The sequence below is a fragment of the Mus caroli genome, chromosome 14, assembly GCF_900094665.2.
Source record: "Mus caroli chromosome 14, CAROLI_EIJ_v1.1, whole genome shotgun sequence".
NCBI classification, from domain to species: Eukaryota; Metazoa; Chordata; class Mammalia; order Rodentia; family Muridae; genus Mus; species Mus caroli.
Genome location: NC_034583.1, coordinates 39404834 through 39422189, shown reverse-complemented (window position 1 = coordinate 39422189; position 17356 = coordinate 39404834). Strand labels below are relative to the sequence as shown.

Here is a 17356-nt window from a genome sequence, read left to right as displayed (position 1 = left end):
GGCTGGTGAGATGGCTCAGTAGTTAAGATCGTCGACTGCTCTTCCAAAGGTCCTGAGTTCAGATCCCAGCAACCACATCGTAGCTCACAACCATCCCTAACAAAATCTGATGCTCTCTTCTGGAGTGTCTGAAGACAGCCACAGTGTACTTACATATAATAAATAAATAAATAAATATTAAAAAAAAAACAACAGTCAATTTAAAGGAGTAATTTCTTTTAACGGAATATACCCTAAAAATGTAAGTAAGGAGGAATGTAATAAATAAATATCTGAAGCTGAGAATATAGACCTGTCATACTTGGCTTTAGAAAGTCATTTTTAAGCCCAGTGTGGTTGCCCACACTGTTAATCTCAGCACTAGGGAGGCAGAAACAGATGTTGAAGGATATTTGATCACATTGTAGACCCAGAGATTGTGAACTGGTATGGCTCAGCTTTTGGTCCTAGAGCTTCCTGTTTACTGTAAACAAGTAGTTGTGGTGTGGCTTAGCCCTTGCACAAACCTTTAAGAGCTAAATAAAGTCAATCCTAGGTCAAGAGGCAGAGCAAGCAACCAGCCAACAGGGAGTGACCACAAGGAAGGAGAATGGAGGAATGTTGAGTTAGAAGGGCATTTCAGACAGGGTGGAGAAGGAAGAACTTGCTCCTTCTGAGAGAGTAGGAAGGTCAGCTGGGTGCTTTCTCTGCTCTCTGAGCTGGCAGGCTTTCACCACTGTGTCTGGCTCCTGGGTCTCCATTTGGTAAAATAGAGAGGCTGGGATTTAGTTCTTCAAAGCAACAGATGGATTTCTGTGAGTTCAGGTCAAGGCAGAAGGTATAATGTTTGTAAAGACTGAACTGTGTTGTACATCTGTCCTGTTACTGGTGGTAGTGAGCTTTTGGGAGGAGCAGTGTGCTTATCAGTAAGGGCTTATGTAAGCAGCTTTATGCTAGTCAGCTATGAAGAATGAGATAGCTCTTGGTATGTTTGCAGTGGGGAAAGATACAAGATAATCTGTGGTACTAATTTAGTCAGGGTTTTATTGCTGTGAAGAAACGCTGTGGCCAAGGCAATTGTTTGTTTTTTGTTTTTGTTTTTGTTTTTCGAGACAGGGTTTCTCTGTATCGCCCTGGCTGTCCTGGAACTCACTCTGTAGACCAGGCTGGCCCTGAACTCAGAAATCCACCTGCCTCTGCCTCCCAAGTGCTGGGATTAAAGGTGTGCGCCACCACGCCCGGCTAAGGCAATTCTTTAATGGGTGATGGCTTACAGTTTCAGAAATTCAGTTGATGATCATCATGGTGGGAAGCATGGCCTCATGCCAGCTGCTGACATGGTGCTGGAGAAGCTGAGAGTTCTGCATCTTGATCCAAAGGCAGCCGGGAGAAGGCTGCCTTCACACTGGGTGGAGCTTGATCATAGCCTCAACGCCCCACTAACCACTACACTAACCAACTTGCAAAACAGTGCATAAAATAGGAATCCACCTTCCTCACATCCATTATAACACAAAAGATAAACCATTAAGATTTCTTTGAATGTGGTGATTGCTTTTCTTTTCACATCTTTCTTGGAAACCATATGGTGTAATGAATCCATTTCTTTGAGCAGTGGAGTAGAGGATGGATGAGTGTATGAGAAAGCAACTGCATGCAGCCATCCTGTCCCCGCCGCTGCTTTGTTCTTTCATGAAGGCGATCATAGCATAACTCATCAAGTATTTGGGTTGTTACTGTTGTTTGGTCTATTATTCCTGCTGTCATCTGTAAAGGTTTTATTGTACTGGGTGTTTGCTTGTTTGTTTGTTTGTTTTATTTACCTTTTGGAAGAAAGCCCATGAGACTCAACCAGCACAATATAGACTTTCTGGTCTATATTGGAAATATAGTTTGTTTGTTATATCACGTTGTTATTGTTGTTTGTGGAGACAGGGTTTCTCTGGGTAGTCCTGACTGTCCTGGAACTCAGTCTATATACCAAGCTAGTCTCGAATCGCTGCTGCGATTGTTACCTCATTATTATAGCTTATGAAAGCATGATTTTTATCCTCCACACCAGTTTTCTGCCTAGTTTGAGGACCTCGTGGGTTTGAAGTAAGTTCCTGTTGCTCTGTTGAGGTCAAAGCCAATAATACCAATTTAGTTTCAGTCTTCCTCTCCCCAAATCTTGCCCTATAGTCTATACTCTGGATCCTCCTGCCTCAGTCACCTGGGTGAGTCAGGGTTACAGGCATGCACTACCGTGCCTAGCTTACTGTCCCATGTAAGGCAGGGGAAACATGAAGACATAGGTCTGTAGAATGTACAGCAGTTCTTGGAACTCTAAAGGATGCATTTTCTGTGTTGTAGGTACATGGTAAATGCCTGCTTTTTTGCTGAATCCGGGCTTGGTTTCTGAGTTATAACATGCAATTTTGCATCGTTATTACTGGACACTCCAGTGCTTCCCGTAGAAATGTCTGTATCGATAGGGCTATTCTGCGGAGTTTATTTAACTTGTTATGTATATATATGTAAAGTTGCCGCCTTTGCTTAGTTGTTTAGTATATGTTATATATTTTCTTTTCTTTTTATTTTTGGTTTTTTAAGACAGGGTTTCTCTGTATAGCCCTGACTGTCCTGGAGCTCACTTTGTAAACCAGGCTGGCCTTGAACTCAGAAATTCGCCTGCCTCTGCCTCCCAAGTGCTGGGATTAAAGGCATGTGCCACCACGCCCGGTATGTTATATATTTTCAGTGCTACACTCTAAGGTCATGATTAAATCATGTTACATTGTCCATTTAGAACAGTTCTTCTCAAATTGTGGGAAGGAACCCCTTTAGGGAATTGAACAACCCTTTCACAGGGTCACCCAATACCACCTGCATATCAGATATTTACATAACTATAACAATAGCAAATTATAGTTATGAAGTAGCGATGAAAATAATTTTATAGTTGGGGTCATCACAACATGAGGAGCTGTAGTAAAGGGTCACAGCATTAGGAAAGTTAAGAAGTACTGATTTTGAGGTAAGTTTCTGTTAGGTTTTAAACATCAGACTATAGAGTGTATTTTAGAGAGAGCTTTTTGTTTGCATTGATAGTTCCCCTCCTGGTGGTAGTCGCTCTGTCCCATGTGTTTGCTTATGCTGGGGTTTCAGGAGACTCACACCATGGTAGCTGCTTTTTGTTCATTCTCTAATTGTTTCGTTCACAAATCCTAATTGCACAACAAGCCACAGGTGTCCAGATAGTGTCAATCTCTGTGAACTCATTGACAGTTCTAAACATTGCACCAAATGGCTGTAGAAATATTCTTTCAAGTGTAGGTGAAACTTTCACAAATAGGACAAATGTAGATCTTAACGTCTCATAGAGTATAGACTATAATATTACTATAGATTATAATATTAAATACTGTCTAATATTATTTAAATAAGCATATACATAGATTATAATAATATTAAATTAGAAAATAGTAATAAGTCTTAACTGCACTTGGGAGTCAGAGGCAGGTGGATCTCTGTTGTCAATTCCTGGCCAGCCAGGGCTATGTAATAAGATCCTATCTCAAAACCAAGCAAACAAAAAAAGCAATAAGAAGCTACTTAAAATTCTTACAAATATGGAAACCACAATGACACTTCTAAATAATTATGGGGCAAAGAAATTTCAAACTAATTATAAAAAAAATACATGTTTATCAGAAATTGTAGGCTTCGACTGAAGTGACTGAGAGGGGGCATTTACAGTTTCATATTCTATTAAAAAGTACTCTCAACAACATGGTCAGAACTAAAGATTGTAGTGTGAAATGAAAGAAGCCGGGTGTAAATAGAGACGTACCCTACAGTCTTACTTGCATGTGTGATCTAAAAGAGTTGGTCTCAGTCAACCGTCTGTGATGGTTACAGGGCCAAGGAGGAGGGAGAGTAGTGAAAGCTTGGTCAGTTACCGCCAGGTAAGAGCTGCAAGTCCTGCTGTGAAGTAGAATGACTATAGATAGTTGCTTTTAAAAGTCTTTTTAAAAGACTTCAATTATCTGTACCATAAGACTCGATAAATGTTTGGGAGATTGATATGCCCAAGCAAATGTAAACATGACACAATCCATTTATGTATGACAACATCACATTTTTTAAATTAAAAAATGTTTTAGATTTATGTATTTTGTGAATATGAGCCACATGTCTATATGTTTCTGATGTGTGTTCCTGGTGTATGTGTGTAGGTTAGAAGAGGGCTTTGGACCACCGGGAACTCGACACATAGGGTTGTGAACTGCCATGTGGGTGCTTGGAATTAAACCTGAGTCCTGCAAGAATAAATGCTTAACCATTGAGCCAGCCCTGATTTTTAATTTTTAATATGTCAAATAAATTTTAAATTAAGAGAGAGGTAAGTTATTCTAAATTGCCACTTTAACCTAAACACTAAATTCAAATATATAGCCAGAAGACCAACACACCTAGAAAAACAGTTAGCAGTGGTGTGATACGCCTTTCTTCCCTATTTTGTAAGCTTCCAGTGGAAATGAATCTACTTTACAAGTTGTAAATATTCAGCCAGGCACTGGTGCACACAACTGTAATCCCAGTGCTCGAAAGGCAGAGGCAAGTGGATCTCAATAAATTCCAAGCCATCCTGGTCAACATAGCAAGCTCCAGGAAAGGGAGGACTATAGATCCTTTCTCAAAAGTCAAAACAGAACAGAAGTTGTAGGGACTCAATTTGTAGAGGAAAGCAGGATTAAATTAAGTTTGGCAATTATGATTCTTTACATAATGAAAGCCTCAACTACTTTGATTCGAGTTCCCATTAATGGTGCTGTGCACAGTCATGTGTTCTTTGGGAGGCAGAGACAGGCAGCTCCCTCAGAATTCAAGCCCAGCCTGGTCTGTATAGGGAAATCGAGGTCAGCCAGGGATACAGAATGTCTCAAAAACAACAAAAGTTCATGTTAGTATTCTGCTGTGTGTATTTTGGGAAACAGGTACAGGACAGAATCTACAAACACTGGAGTGAGGAAAGAGCTTTCGACCTGACAACTTGTTTAGATACCTGGTGGTGAGCAGGGTGTGCACCCGTTTAGTTTACTTCCCGGATTCTAGGCATTTCCCTAGGAATTTGAGGAAGTGGTCAGCCCGGGAATTGATGGAATCTCATTAACCTGGGGCCGGTGGAGGACATGCAAATAAACCAAGGTTTGGTTTGGTTTTGTTTTAAACAGGTTTATTGACAAGAAGGAAAGACTAAGTCAACTTAAGAACAAGCAAGAAGAATTTCAGAGAGAGTAAGTCTTTAGTCTTTTAATTTGTACAAGTTTGTCTCTTTCCACTTGTTTAATCTGTTGCTTCTGTGTGCAGATTTGTGAATCACCACCCCATTTAGCAGACTATCTTTTTTTGTTGTTGTTTTTTTGTTTTTGTTTTTTTTTTTTTTTTTGGTTTTTTTGAGACAGGGATTCTCTGTGTAGCCCTGGCTGTCCTGGAACTCACTCTGTAGACCAGGCTGGCCTTGAACTCAGAAATCCGCAGCAGACTATCTTTTAAAGTTTAGGTCACTGTGTGGAATATCAGATTTACAGTGTGGGGAAAGAAATCATGTCAGAGAAATAAATCAGGAGAGAAGATCAAGTTTCTAGAAAATCCTGGCCTAAGACCTGCAGTCTTTTCTGCAGTAATCACAAGTGGTTTGGACAGATGAGTCACTCACTTGGCCCTGCTCACTGAATGCCAGTGGACCTACACCAGTAGGCTTTCTGAGACCTAAGTTAGGGTTCACACAGGTCCCATTGGCCCTCACAGCTCCCAGTCATAGTTGGGAATTGGTAAATGGCAATGTATCTTTTGGTAGTTTAGAGCAGTAAAGTCCAGCAGTCTGTATTACAATTCAGTAGCTGAGATAGATTTTTTTAAATGTTTTTTTAAGATATATACACCATTGCAGTCTTCAGACACACCAGAAGAGGGCATCAGACCCCATTTTAGATGGTTGGGGTTTTTTTTGGTTTTTTGAGACAGGGTGTCTCTGTGTAGCTCTGGCTGTTCTGGAACTCACTCTGTAGACCAGGCTGGCCTCGAACTCAGAAATCCACCTGCCTCTGCCTCCAAAGAGCTGGGACTAAAGGCGTGCGCCACCACACCCGGCTAGGATGTTTTAAGATGCAGATTCTTGGACTCCTAGCCTCTGACACAGTGATGTAGTAAGTCTAGGGTAAGGCCCAGGACTGAGTTGTTAGTTGGCCCCTTATGACATTTTTTACCTTCGATATAAGTTTAAGAATTTCTGTAGAGAGCTGGACAGATGGCTCTGCCTCTAAGAGGGCCGACCGCACTTCCAGAAGTCCTCTGAGTTCAATTCTTAGCAACCACATGGTGGCTCACAACCATCTGTAATGGGATCTGATGCCCTCTTCTGGTGTATCTGAAGGGAGCAATGGTGTACTCGTATTTATAAAATAAATAAATCTTTAAAAAAACAAAAAGAATTTTTGTTGACCCTTCTGTCCTAAACTGACCTGGTAGCTCTCCTGTGGTGCCTGGTGGCCTTTGGTCCTTACTACAGCTGTTCTTAGCCAGGGGTGGCAGTATGCAGAAGACTGAGTTCCAGATTAACCTGGGCACATAGCAAGAGCCAGTTTTGAAAAAAAAAACAAAAGCAAAAACTAGGCAGGCCTGGAGAGATGGGTCAGCCTTCCAGAGGCCCTGGGTTTCATTCCTGGCATCCCCGTGGAAGCTCAGCAACAGCCTGCAACTCCGACTCCAGGAGACTGGCCTGATGCCCTCATCTGGCATTTCCTCAGGCCCAGGTACACCCATGGCGCATAGACATACACATGTAGACAGAACACCTGTATACATAATACAGAATTTTTTTGTTTTTGTTTTTTGTTTTTCAAGACAGGGCTTCTCTGTATAGCCCTGGCTGTCCTGGAACTCACTCTGTAGACCAGGCTGGTCTCGAACTCAGAAATCCTCCTGCCTCTGCCTCCAGAGTGCTGGGATTAAAGGCGTGCGCTACCACGCCCAGCCAATGCAGAATTTTAAAAAAATATTTATATCTTTTGAGCTTTATAAGACTGTCAGTAAGGGTTTCCATCTGTCTCTTTCCCATACAGAGTACTAAAAGCTATGGAAGGAAAGCGGCTTACAGATCAGTTGGTAAGTCCCAAGAAGTATTTAAGCTAATTTTCTTCGTATATGAGGGTGCATATTTTTTAGATTGGTGGCACTTAAAGAAATAATTCTTTAATTTAGTTTTTCACCACATTTGACACCCTGGTGTTTAAATTTATTTGTAGTATGGCCTTCTAAACTTTACATGGAGATATGCCAAATGGAATAGCCAATTAAATTATACAACTATCATAAAGGATAATTATACAAATCTGCTCTTGGCAAACTAATATAAAACCTATAGAGCAATCGTTTTGTAACGATTACTCATAATAAACACATGATTAAATGTAAAATACTAAAGATTTAGCAAGAGCTGTGCATGGGTCTGCGTGCCTGGAATCCGAGTTTTTGGGAGGGGATGATAAGAGGGTTGGGGCTTGGAGCCAGCTGGACCTACATGAGATTACAGCTTCTAATGAGGTTGTTAGGGCCTTTAGAAGCCATAGACAAAAGCATTTTGGCATAGTAAACTAATTTAAAAGCTTTGCACATTAAACAAAATTAACCACTAAGCTGGTGAATGAACACAGGTGTGTAAGTTAAGGGCATTTAACCCCTTTCCCCTGTCTGCAGCATCAGAGACACTTGACTTGGGGATAGTTTGTGCTGCTGACAGAGCACTCCTGTGGTCAACAAGTTCTTCCTAAGAAATGAACACAGGACACGGAGACTTACGGGTAGTAAACTAAAGTTAGTAAAGGCATGCTCTAGGTTCAGGAGTTGAGAAGAAACTGTGGCCTGTGGAGCTAGCTGCCTTTGTCTCAGCGAATCTTATAACTTTGTCCAGTTAATGTGGCAAATCAATTTTAATGGTGTAACAATGTGGTTAGTATATACGTATCCGAAGGAACCGTGTCTGCAGTATGATTTGCAATGAAAAAAGGTAGGCTATGTCACTCCTCTGTGTCTGTCCTTTAAATATATTCTAAATGATAGAGCCGGCCAGGCATTAGCCCTGAAGGGGAGCCTGCTGGAGGACTGCATGCCGACAAAGAAAAGAGCTTAGCCCTCACAAGGTGGAGGGACTCAATACAGTGGCCAACTGTTTTCTGCAGTGTCTAGTGGTTGCATCGTGTATAATTTTATGACAGTTAAAGAATATAAATGACCCATGCTGTGAATATTATAAATAAGATGTTCAGTAAAAAATTTTCTAAAATCTTTCTAACACATCTCAGCCTGACTTAGTGATGCACGGTGGAGAGGCTAAAGCAGGAAGATCATGAGTTTGTAGGTCAGGTTGGACTGTATTATAGCATCGTCCTCACAAGATAAAAGTGGGAGCAGATGTATTAAGGTTCACTAAAGGAACAGAACTGGCTGCTGTGGTCCAGCCAGTCTTAACAGTGGCTGTCCACCAAGTCCGGGAATTCAGTGTTTGTTCAGTCCATGAGGCTGGATGTCTCAGCTGGTCTGTAGTATATGTCAGAATCCTCAGGAAGGGTTCTGATGCTTCTGAAGGAATACCCCAGCAGCAGGGGAGATGACCTTGGCAGTGACAATGAGGACAAGCAGGCATGTCTTTCATACAGAGGGCATGAGGTCAGCCCAGATTTAGGATAGGTCTTCAAACCTCAGATGGTCTGTGTTAAAGCTGGGTCTTCCTACCTGATTCAAATAATCCAGTTAACCAAAGATCCTTCACATGTATGCCCAGTTGCTGGGTTTTTCATTAATTCTGAATGGAGTCAAGTTGACAACGAAGAATAGACATCACAAGTCCACCACCCCTTCCTTGTCAGCTTGACGTACAATCATATTTGCTTATGTCACACTTAATTTCCAAATGAAAACAATAACTAGGTCATAATTATACCTAATGTGATATAAATACCCCATATACAGTTGCAAACACATTGTATATTTTAGGCTAGGTAGCAATTCCCTTGAGGGACATTCTATTAGTATCTCATAACTTAGATATGATAACCATTGATGTTATCTCAATTGATGTTGCATTACATGATAAAGAAAGTCTGTACAAGCACATTCTTAACAAAATATGACAAAATAGCCATGTCAGTTATAACCCACATTGTTGCGGCTGATCAGGTGGCCTTACTTAGCTGGTATTTATTATTACTGTCCTCTACTGCCCAGCCTGTGTCCTCCACCTTCAGCAAGCACCTCAGCAGGTCTTGGTTCTTTTCCTGGAGAGTAACCCGTATTTTCATACCTGAAGAGTCTGTCCCCTTTGTTATCTTGCCTGGTTTGGATTGTTGTAGTTTCCCAGGGCATGGGAGCACCAAGATAAGACCAAAAGGATCTACTGCATTCCCGGCAGATCTCTTTCTTCTGTTGAGGGGAAGCAAACCAGTTTCCCCTTGGAAATCTGGATCGGTCACCCTGCTAACACTGTATTCCTTTCTCTTAGCCTATTGGCTTAAGAGCACCAGAAGCCTGAAGTAGTTAGCAGGACTCTGAGCTTCCAGATCAAGGGAATGTTTGTGGTATCTCCTGGCAGGAATACTCTGCAACCAAAACTTCTGAGCCATGGGAACAGGAAGTAAAAACTTCCTTAGTGGGTCACCAGAACTGAGTGAAACCATCCCCTTCTCCATCCCCGGATTACTGGACTCGTGGATCCTGGCTATGGGAGAAACTGTACCATATATTGAATTCTGATTCAGAGCATTATATTGCCTTCTGAAGAACCCTGGCCCAGCCTTCCAGGCTGCTGTCACCTAAATTGGCGCTGTAACTGTGTCTTCCAAAGACTATTACATCTTTCTATCAGGCTAGCTGATTCAGGATGATGGGAACATGTTAAGACCAGTGAAGTGGGCCAGATGGCTCAGCAGGTAAAGGACGGAATAAGCCTGAGCTGATCTCCACTCCCCACTCCTCCTCTCATCCCCCATCCCTCACATCCACAGGTCAGTGCCTCCATGAGTACTCCATGCCCCACCTCCACACCAGCATTTATAGACAAATAAAAATAAACAGCAACCCCCTGCCATCAGTTCTGCATCTTGTGTCATGGAACTGCTTATGGAAATGTTAACACTGTACATACTTTTTGTTTTTTTGAGACATTTGGTCCCTGGTTGGTGGATAGTTTTGGAAAGATAAGGCGTATGGCCTTGCTGGAGAAGGTGTTATCAGTAAGGGCAGGCTCTTGAGTTTTCAAATGACCCCAGTATCCTCTTTCTCTCTGCCTCATGGTCATGGATAAAGATAGGAGCTCTCCGCTGTTCTTTCACTTCCCATAATGGACTCAGTTTTTTTGTTTTTTAACGATTTGTTTCTTTTTTTTTTTTTTTTTTTTGGTTTTTCGAGACAGGGTTTCTCTGTGTAGCTCTGGCTGTCCTGGAACTCACTTTGTAGACCAGGCTGGCCTCGAACTCAGAAATCCGCCTGCCTCTGCCTCCCGAGTGCTGGGATTAAAGGCGTGCGCCACCACACAGTATGTGAGTACATTGTTGCTGTCTTCAGACACACCAGAAGAGGGCATCAGATCCCCATTACAAATGGTTGTAAGTCACCATGTGGTTGCTGGGAATTGAACTCAGAACCTTCGGAAGAGCAGTCAGTGCTCTTAACTGCTGAGCCATCTCTCGAGCCCCCACCCCCCAACCCCCACACATAATGGACTCTTAATACTCTGAGACATTAAGTGCTCTCTTTATAAGCTGCCTTGGTTGTGGTGTTTTGTTGCAAAAATAGAAACAGCTTGTTAATGCATAATTATTTTGTATTGTCTCCTTAATCGTAGGTAATTAAAAGTCTAAAAGTATATACAGCTGGGTGTGGTGGCTCACACCTTTAATCCCAGCACTTGGGAGGCAGAGGCAGGCGGATTTCTGAGTTCCAGGCCAGCCTGGTCTACAGAGTGAGTTCCAGGACTCACTGTTTGGACAGTCTGAGCCTGTGGGCCATTCTCATTCACACCACCACGTGTGTCCTATAAGCTGTGATGCTTTATTCACTAGGGAAAGCGGTGCCTGGCTGTACCATTCCTAGTGATGTACAGGGACAGTTTTATGTTTCATGTAATTTTCTGAGTCATGGGAATGTAGACCTAGGTTGGTGCTTTGGTGATGATACAGACATTCTGAATCTGCCCTGTCCTTGTGGGAGCTACTAGGCATGTGTGTTCTTGACCCAATGACATTTGGATAGTATATAGAGAAATTAATCTTTATGTATTTTATGATGGGTTTGAAGCAGAATTTTATATGTAGCTCAGGGTGGCCTTGAAGTCCTGAATGTTCTGTCTCTACATCCCAAAAGCTAGGATTCTAGTTGTATATCCCACATGCAGCTTAGCCAGATTGGTAGGTAGCTATGTACTGGGTAAGGGAAATTTAGAAGCATTTTTCTCTGTGCTCTAACCCGTGAGAAAGATCTACATAAGTTTCTTTTTCATTGATTTCCCAGCAGCTACTGTATGGAACCAGAAAATACGTTCCCCTTTGTAATCTACTGTAGGTCAACACAGTCGTGACAAATGGAGTTACGATAGCTTTTTCTTCGTTGCATCCTAAGGTGCACTGGGAAATCAGGTATATAATCCCATGAGACTGACATTTGTGACATCTGTTGTGTATTTTTTAAGAGATGGAAAATAATGTCATGCAAGATGAGGATTGAACAGCTGAAGCAAACAATATGTAAAGGAAATGAGGAAATGAAGAAAAGTAAGTGATCCCTTCCCTGGGAGTGGTGTGGGGCGGGGGGGGGGGGGAGAGCTGGCGTGGGGTTGGCTAGTTTTCAAATGTTGTGAGTACACACCTTCCTCAAAGGAGCAGGGAGCTGAGACAGCAGGTCTCACTGCAGCCATAGTCAGGAGGGAGAGACTGTGCCCATATGTAGCCTTGTAGCCTGCTTCCTGTTTCTGTTCAGTTTGGGATCCACCCCCTTCAATTAACCCAGTCTAGAAACTCCCTGACAAACATAGCCAGAGGTTTATCCTTTGTGGTGCTTGATCCTGTCAGGTTGGCGAATTGACCGCCACAGGCTGTGAGTGACTTGATCCTGTGAGGTTGGCGAATTGACCGTCACAGGCTGTGAGTGACTCTGGAAACTTGATTATGGGTTGCAGATATCAAATCCCCAATTTGAAATGCTTATAATTATAAGTGTTTTGGATTTCAGTTTTCTTTGATTTTTAGAATGTTTGTGTGTGTGTGTGTGTGTGTGTGTGTGTTAATATATGCTGTTGGGACCTATCTAAAGATGAAATTCATTTCTATGTGGAATTAAAATTGTAGAATTTTAGTCAGCAGTCAAAATGTCTGGGTTTTAAGGCTAGGTGTAGTGGCACACACCTTTAATTGCAGTGTGGACAGAGGCCAGCCTGGTTTACACGTACATGACAGCCAGAGCTACATAGTGAGATCCTGTCTTAAAATGAAAGGGGGGGGGGGGNGAAGAAACCTCTGGTTTTAGAGCATTCCACTCTTCAGATTTATGTATTTATTGAGAAAGGATATTGCTCTGTAGCCCAGGTTAGCCAGAGATTCACAAGCCTTTTCTCATCTCTAGTGCCACCGTGTACAGCCCCATCTCCAGATTGTTTTACCAGGGAAGCCTAACTCTGCTGCCTTTCCTTTATTATCTATGTACACCATTCTGCCTGCATGAATGTCTATAGGCCAGAAGAGGTCACCAGATCTCATTATGGGTGGCTGTGATCCACCATGTGGTTGCTGGGAATTGAACTCAAGACCTCTGGAAGAGCAGCCAGTCAGTGCTCTTAACCTCTCAGCCATCTCCCCAGCCCCACTTGCTTTCCTCTTTAAGATATTTACATCTCTGTCTAAAGGGAAGGACTGGGAATGTCTTCACTATAGTGCTTTTCATTCCCTAAGTTCCTGGCTTGCTCATCACCACTGTAAAAAACCAAACCCTGGGGCACATTTGCAGAGTCTGACTTGGCACTTACTTGTGATGCGCAGGCAGGAATGTGAAACCGGGGCTCTTCCCTCTAGTGAATTCACATTCATAAATCCTGTGCTGGTTTCACATTACAGATACATGCTTTAGATGTTACCATAGGTGCTGACCGAATTTTATGACTTTTGTGAAACCTTGCCTCATTGGACACATTTCTTTTCTTTTCTTTTTATTTTTTTTATTTTTTTTATTTTTTTTTATTTTTATTTATTTTTTTTTTTTTTTTTTTGGTTTTTTGAGACAGGGTTTCTCTGTAGCCCTAGCCCTGGCTGTCCTGGAATTCACTCTGTAGACCAGGCTGGCCTCGAACTCGAACTCAGAAATCCGCCTGCCTCTGCCTCCCAAGTGCTGGGATTAAAGGCGTGCGCCACCATGCTTGCTGTGGTCAAGCACCATATCAAGTCAGCTTATGAAAGAAAACATTTGACTGGGCTTATGATTCCAGAGGTTAGTGTCCATGATGGTGGAGCAAAGGCATGGTAGCAGGAACAGCTGAGAGCTCACATTTCAGGCCATAAGCTGGAAGCACATGAGCAGATGGGTAGGATTTTGAACAACAGTGTGTGGATGGGTGTTTGCAGGCTTTCCCTGACATTGAGTGGGTCCATCTGAGAAGAGGATCGCGAGTGTGTGGGGAAGCACTGAAAATAGCGAGGGTAAAAGAGATCTGTGGCTATGCCTGTTTGAAGGTTCAGAAGTTTGGTCTGTGTTTGAGAACTGCCAGGCATTACCTGTAGTTTATAGATTGTGCAAGAGCCATGCATGGTGACACACACATGAAGTCCCATTCCAGCATTCAGCATGTTGAGGCAAGAGAGAGGATCATGTACGCACATGCACACACATTCACTCAAGGGGTGCAGAGAGGGGGGCAGTGGGTAGGTTGGAGATGGCACTTAAGACTTAAGTCAACTGTACACCAGCTAATGGGACCAATGCAGGGCGGCTGCTGGGCCGGCACACAGGTCCAGAGGAAGTGCTTCCTAGGTGTCTGTCTTAGAGCGCACAGTTTGTTTTCGTGACTCAGATGAAGCTAAGTTGAGTACAGTGACCCTAGCAAGCCTCAGACTCTGTGACCCCAGGAGTCTGTGTAGGAAGCCCTAGTGAAGTTCCTCTGCGTGCACACTCGTGAGCGTGGAGGCGAGCAGTGCAGAGCTGCTCACAGGCTCACGTCGCTTCCTGTGCAGATTCTGAAGGCCTCCTCAAGAACAAGGAAAAGAACCAGAAGCTTTACAGCCGAGCACAGCGGCACCAAGAGAAAAAGGAGAAGATTCAGCGGCACAACCGCAAGCTTGGGGACCTGGTGGAGAAGAAGACCATTGACTTGAAGAGTCACTATGAGCGGTTGGCGCGGCTTCGAAGGTCACACATCCTAGAGCTCACCTCCATCATATTCCCAATCGACGAAGTGAAGACTTCTGGGAGGTACATACAGTAAGAAGGCTCAGGGGCGGGCAGGTGCTGAGCAGGGTCTTCTCAGTGTGTCAGCACTCAATCTACTGGGCCTCATTTGAGGGTCGGTAGGCTTTCCTGATAATGAAACTTGATTCTTCTCTTCCTCAGCTAACAGTAAATGAAAGGGAGGCAGTCAGGACGAGGGGTGGGGTGGCTTGTGTTCTGTCACAGCCTTCAGGTTACATTCTGGCTCAGACGCCTGGGGAACCATCTGTTTAGTCAGGCCAGTCAGGGCGTTTATCAGTTGTGTGCATGTGAGACACACTGTTGAACCCACAAACCTGATTTCCTTGTCTGTTGAGTGGAGGCTGAAATCACCTGCATTACTGAGTGTGAACTGGTACATAGACAAGGCCTAGACTTAGCGTTGTCTGGAATGGCTGTTTATTCTATAAGCTGTTGAGGAAACAGCACTGTGACTCTAGTGCATAGTGGCTCTCAGGAAATGGGGGTAGAGAGGACAGTGGTTTTCTTTCCCTTCCTGCCTCCCTACCCTCTCATCAGTCACCTGGGTGCTTTTGACAAAGTTCACTTTGGTCTAGTGCTTCAAACCTAGAATCCTAGTTTCTTGGAGGACGAGACTGGTGGATTGCAAGTTGAAGGCCAGCCTGGGCAACTTATTCAGATCCTGTTTCAACCTTAAGAAGGGGCTAGCTGTAGTTCAGCTCTTGCCTAGCATGAGCCCCTCATAGGTTCAGTCTCCACCACTAACAAACAAACAAACAAACAAACAAGGTGGAACTGGGAGCAGAGTGCGCACTCGGCCCACTGCATCTCAGTGTTCTGGTTGGCGGTGTGGAAACGACCGTCAAAATCTCACATGCTCTCCACCTGAGGGCTGTGTGTCTCCTGGCTCTCTTGCTCTGTCTGGACTGACAGTAGGTGACTAGTAACCATTCTTTCTTGTCTCTCCCTCAGTCTCCGCTTTGGTGTATTGCCAGATTTGGCTCCCTAAAAACTTAACAGATCTGAGTTTTGCTTCCAACTTGAAAACCCATTCCCTCCCTGATGTTTCCACATATTCTGTGTCTGGTAAAGCTGCTCCTGGTGCCACAGACCTGAGGTCACAGATACCTGGGAGACTTACACAGGCAGACTGCAAGTTCAGCCTTGCCTGGACAACCTAAAGAGACCCTGCTTCAATATCAAAAGTGCAAAGTGGCTGGGGATGTTGCTCAGTGGTAGAGCCCTTAGGCAGCATCTGAGCAAAAGGCCTAGGTTCAGTCCCTCAGTGCTAGTAGAAAGGCTAGATACAAAGTTGGGAAGTATTTTGGATCAGTGGAGAAAAGTTAAATTACTACCGTTGGCATAGAGACCACTGGTCAGGCCTCCGAGAGAGGCTAGAAGTCTTGTGCTAACATTATATCCCGATGGATCAGCAGGCACCCAAGCGAGCATCCTGTGCCACAAAAGAGGATCTTGACAGTGCTCATGTGGCTGCAGGGTTGGATCTGTAGATGAATTACTAGTACTGCAGGGGAAATGACCTGATTTCTGTTCCACTGTAGCTGGGTATGATGGCATATACCTATAACCTTAGCTCTAAGGATGCTGAGACAGGAGGACCAGGAATTCAAGGCCAGCCTCTGTGTCACAGCAAATTCCAGGCCAGCCTGGCATGCACGAGCCCCTGTCTTACAGACTGACTCTTATTGTGCTTATTTTGCTCTGGGTTTCAGAATGAGGATTGGATCTAGGCCTCCCGATTTTTATCATTGCGTTTTCCTAAGTAGGTAATTTGGGTGAAACTTTAAAATTCTTGCAACTTTTTCATAAGGTTGAGATTTTTATACCAAGAAAGCATGCGCCTGTGTCGTTGTGTAGCACATAGTGGCTGTGGTCACAGTAGGCCACACAGTCCTCCGGTGCTGCACCATGTAGTGATGTGCTCTGCATGCACGTGAGCGTCCTCTCCTGCTCATGTGTGACACACATACACACACACACACACACACACACACACACACACACACACACGTGTATGGCTGGGCAAGACATGATGAAAACCTCTCCTGCTCTTCTCCTAGCTTTTACTGTTTTCTTAGCATGCATTAGATGTATGCTGTGGCTGCGGTATAATCTTGGCTGTTGGTTGCAGAGACCCTGCAGACGTGTCTTCAGAGACTGACAGTGCCATGACCTCAAGCATGGTGAGCAAGCTTGCTGAGGCCCGGAGGACAACTTACCTCTCTGGAAGATGGGTCTGTGATGACCACAATGGTGACAGCAGCATTAGCATCACAGGCCCGTGGATTAGCCTACCAAACAACGGGGATTACTCTGCTTACTATAACTGGGTAGAAGAGAAGAAAACAACCCAAGGACCTGGTGAGAAGCAAAGCTATTCTTTAAAAGTGTATTTGTGTACATATTTTGTGAGATAAACTTTACATGCCGGAGTGAAGAGTGCTGCCTTGAGCTGTTGGATTTAGTGTGTGTACAGCATTCATTCGCCGGGTGTGAGCTCTGTTCATCTCAAACCTTTCCTGAGCGCAGGGAGAGCCCCGTGCTCTGCTTTCCAGCCAGTGATGGTGAGATCATGCAGTGTACAGTGTTTGCTCTGCTCTTTTTGCTTTAGCCTTCTCTTTCAAAGCTCATGTTATAGCCTATGTTAGTCCTCCATTGCTTCTTACGTGTGGCTAAATACTGTTCCATTGTATGGATATACCACGTAGTATATTCATCACTTGATGACTGATTACTCACTTCTGGGTTAGTATTAATTCATAGAGAAAGGCAGACAAAAGAATTCTGGTTATGCCGGGCGTGGTGGCGCACGCCTTTAATCCCAGCACTCGGGAGGCAGAGGCAGGTGGATTTCTGAGTTCGAAGCCAGCCTGGTCTACAAAGTGAGTGT

The 17356-nt window shown here is 43.7% G+C and overlaps 1 protein-coding gene across 1 annotated transcript in view; it reads left to right on the top strand.

Moving 5' to 3' along the window:
- Positions 1–17356, top strand: part of Atg14 (autophagy related 14) — a 32654-nt gene that overhangs the window by 7919 nt on the left and 7379 nt on the right. Inside the window, exons 2-6 of the mRNA XM_021181632.1 lie at positions 5196–5258; positions 7086–7128; positions 11705–11786; positions 14232–14469; positions 16598–16827. Coding sequence (XP_021037291.1) covers positions 5196–5258; positions 7086–7128; positions 11705–11786; positions 14232–14469; positions 16598–16827 — 656 coding nt within the window. The remainder of the gene's footprint in view (positions 1–5195; positions 5259–7085; positions 7129–11704; positions 11787–14231; positions 14470–16597; positions 16828–17356) is intronic.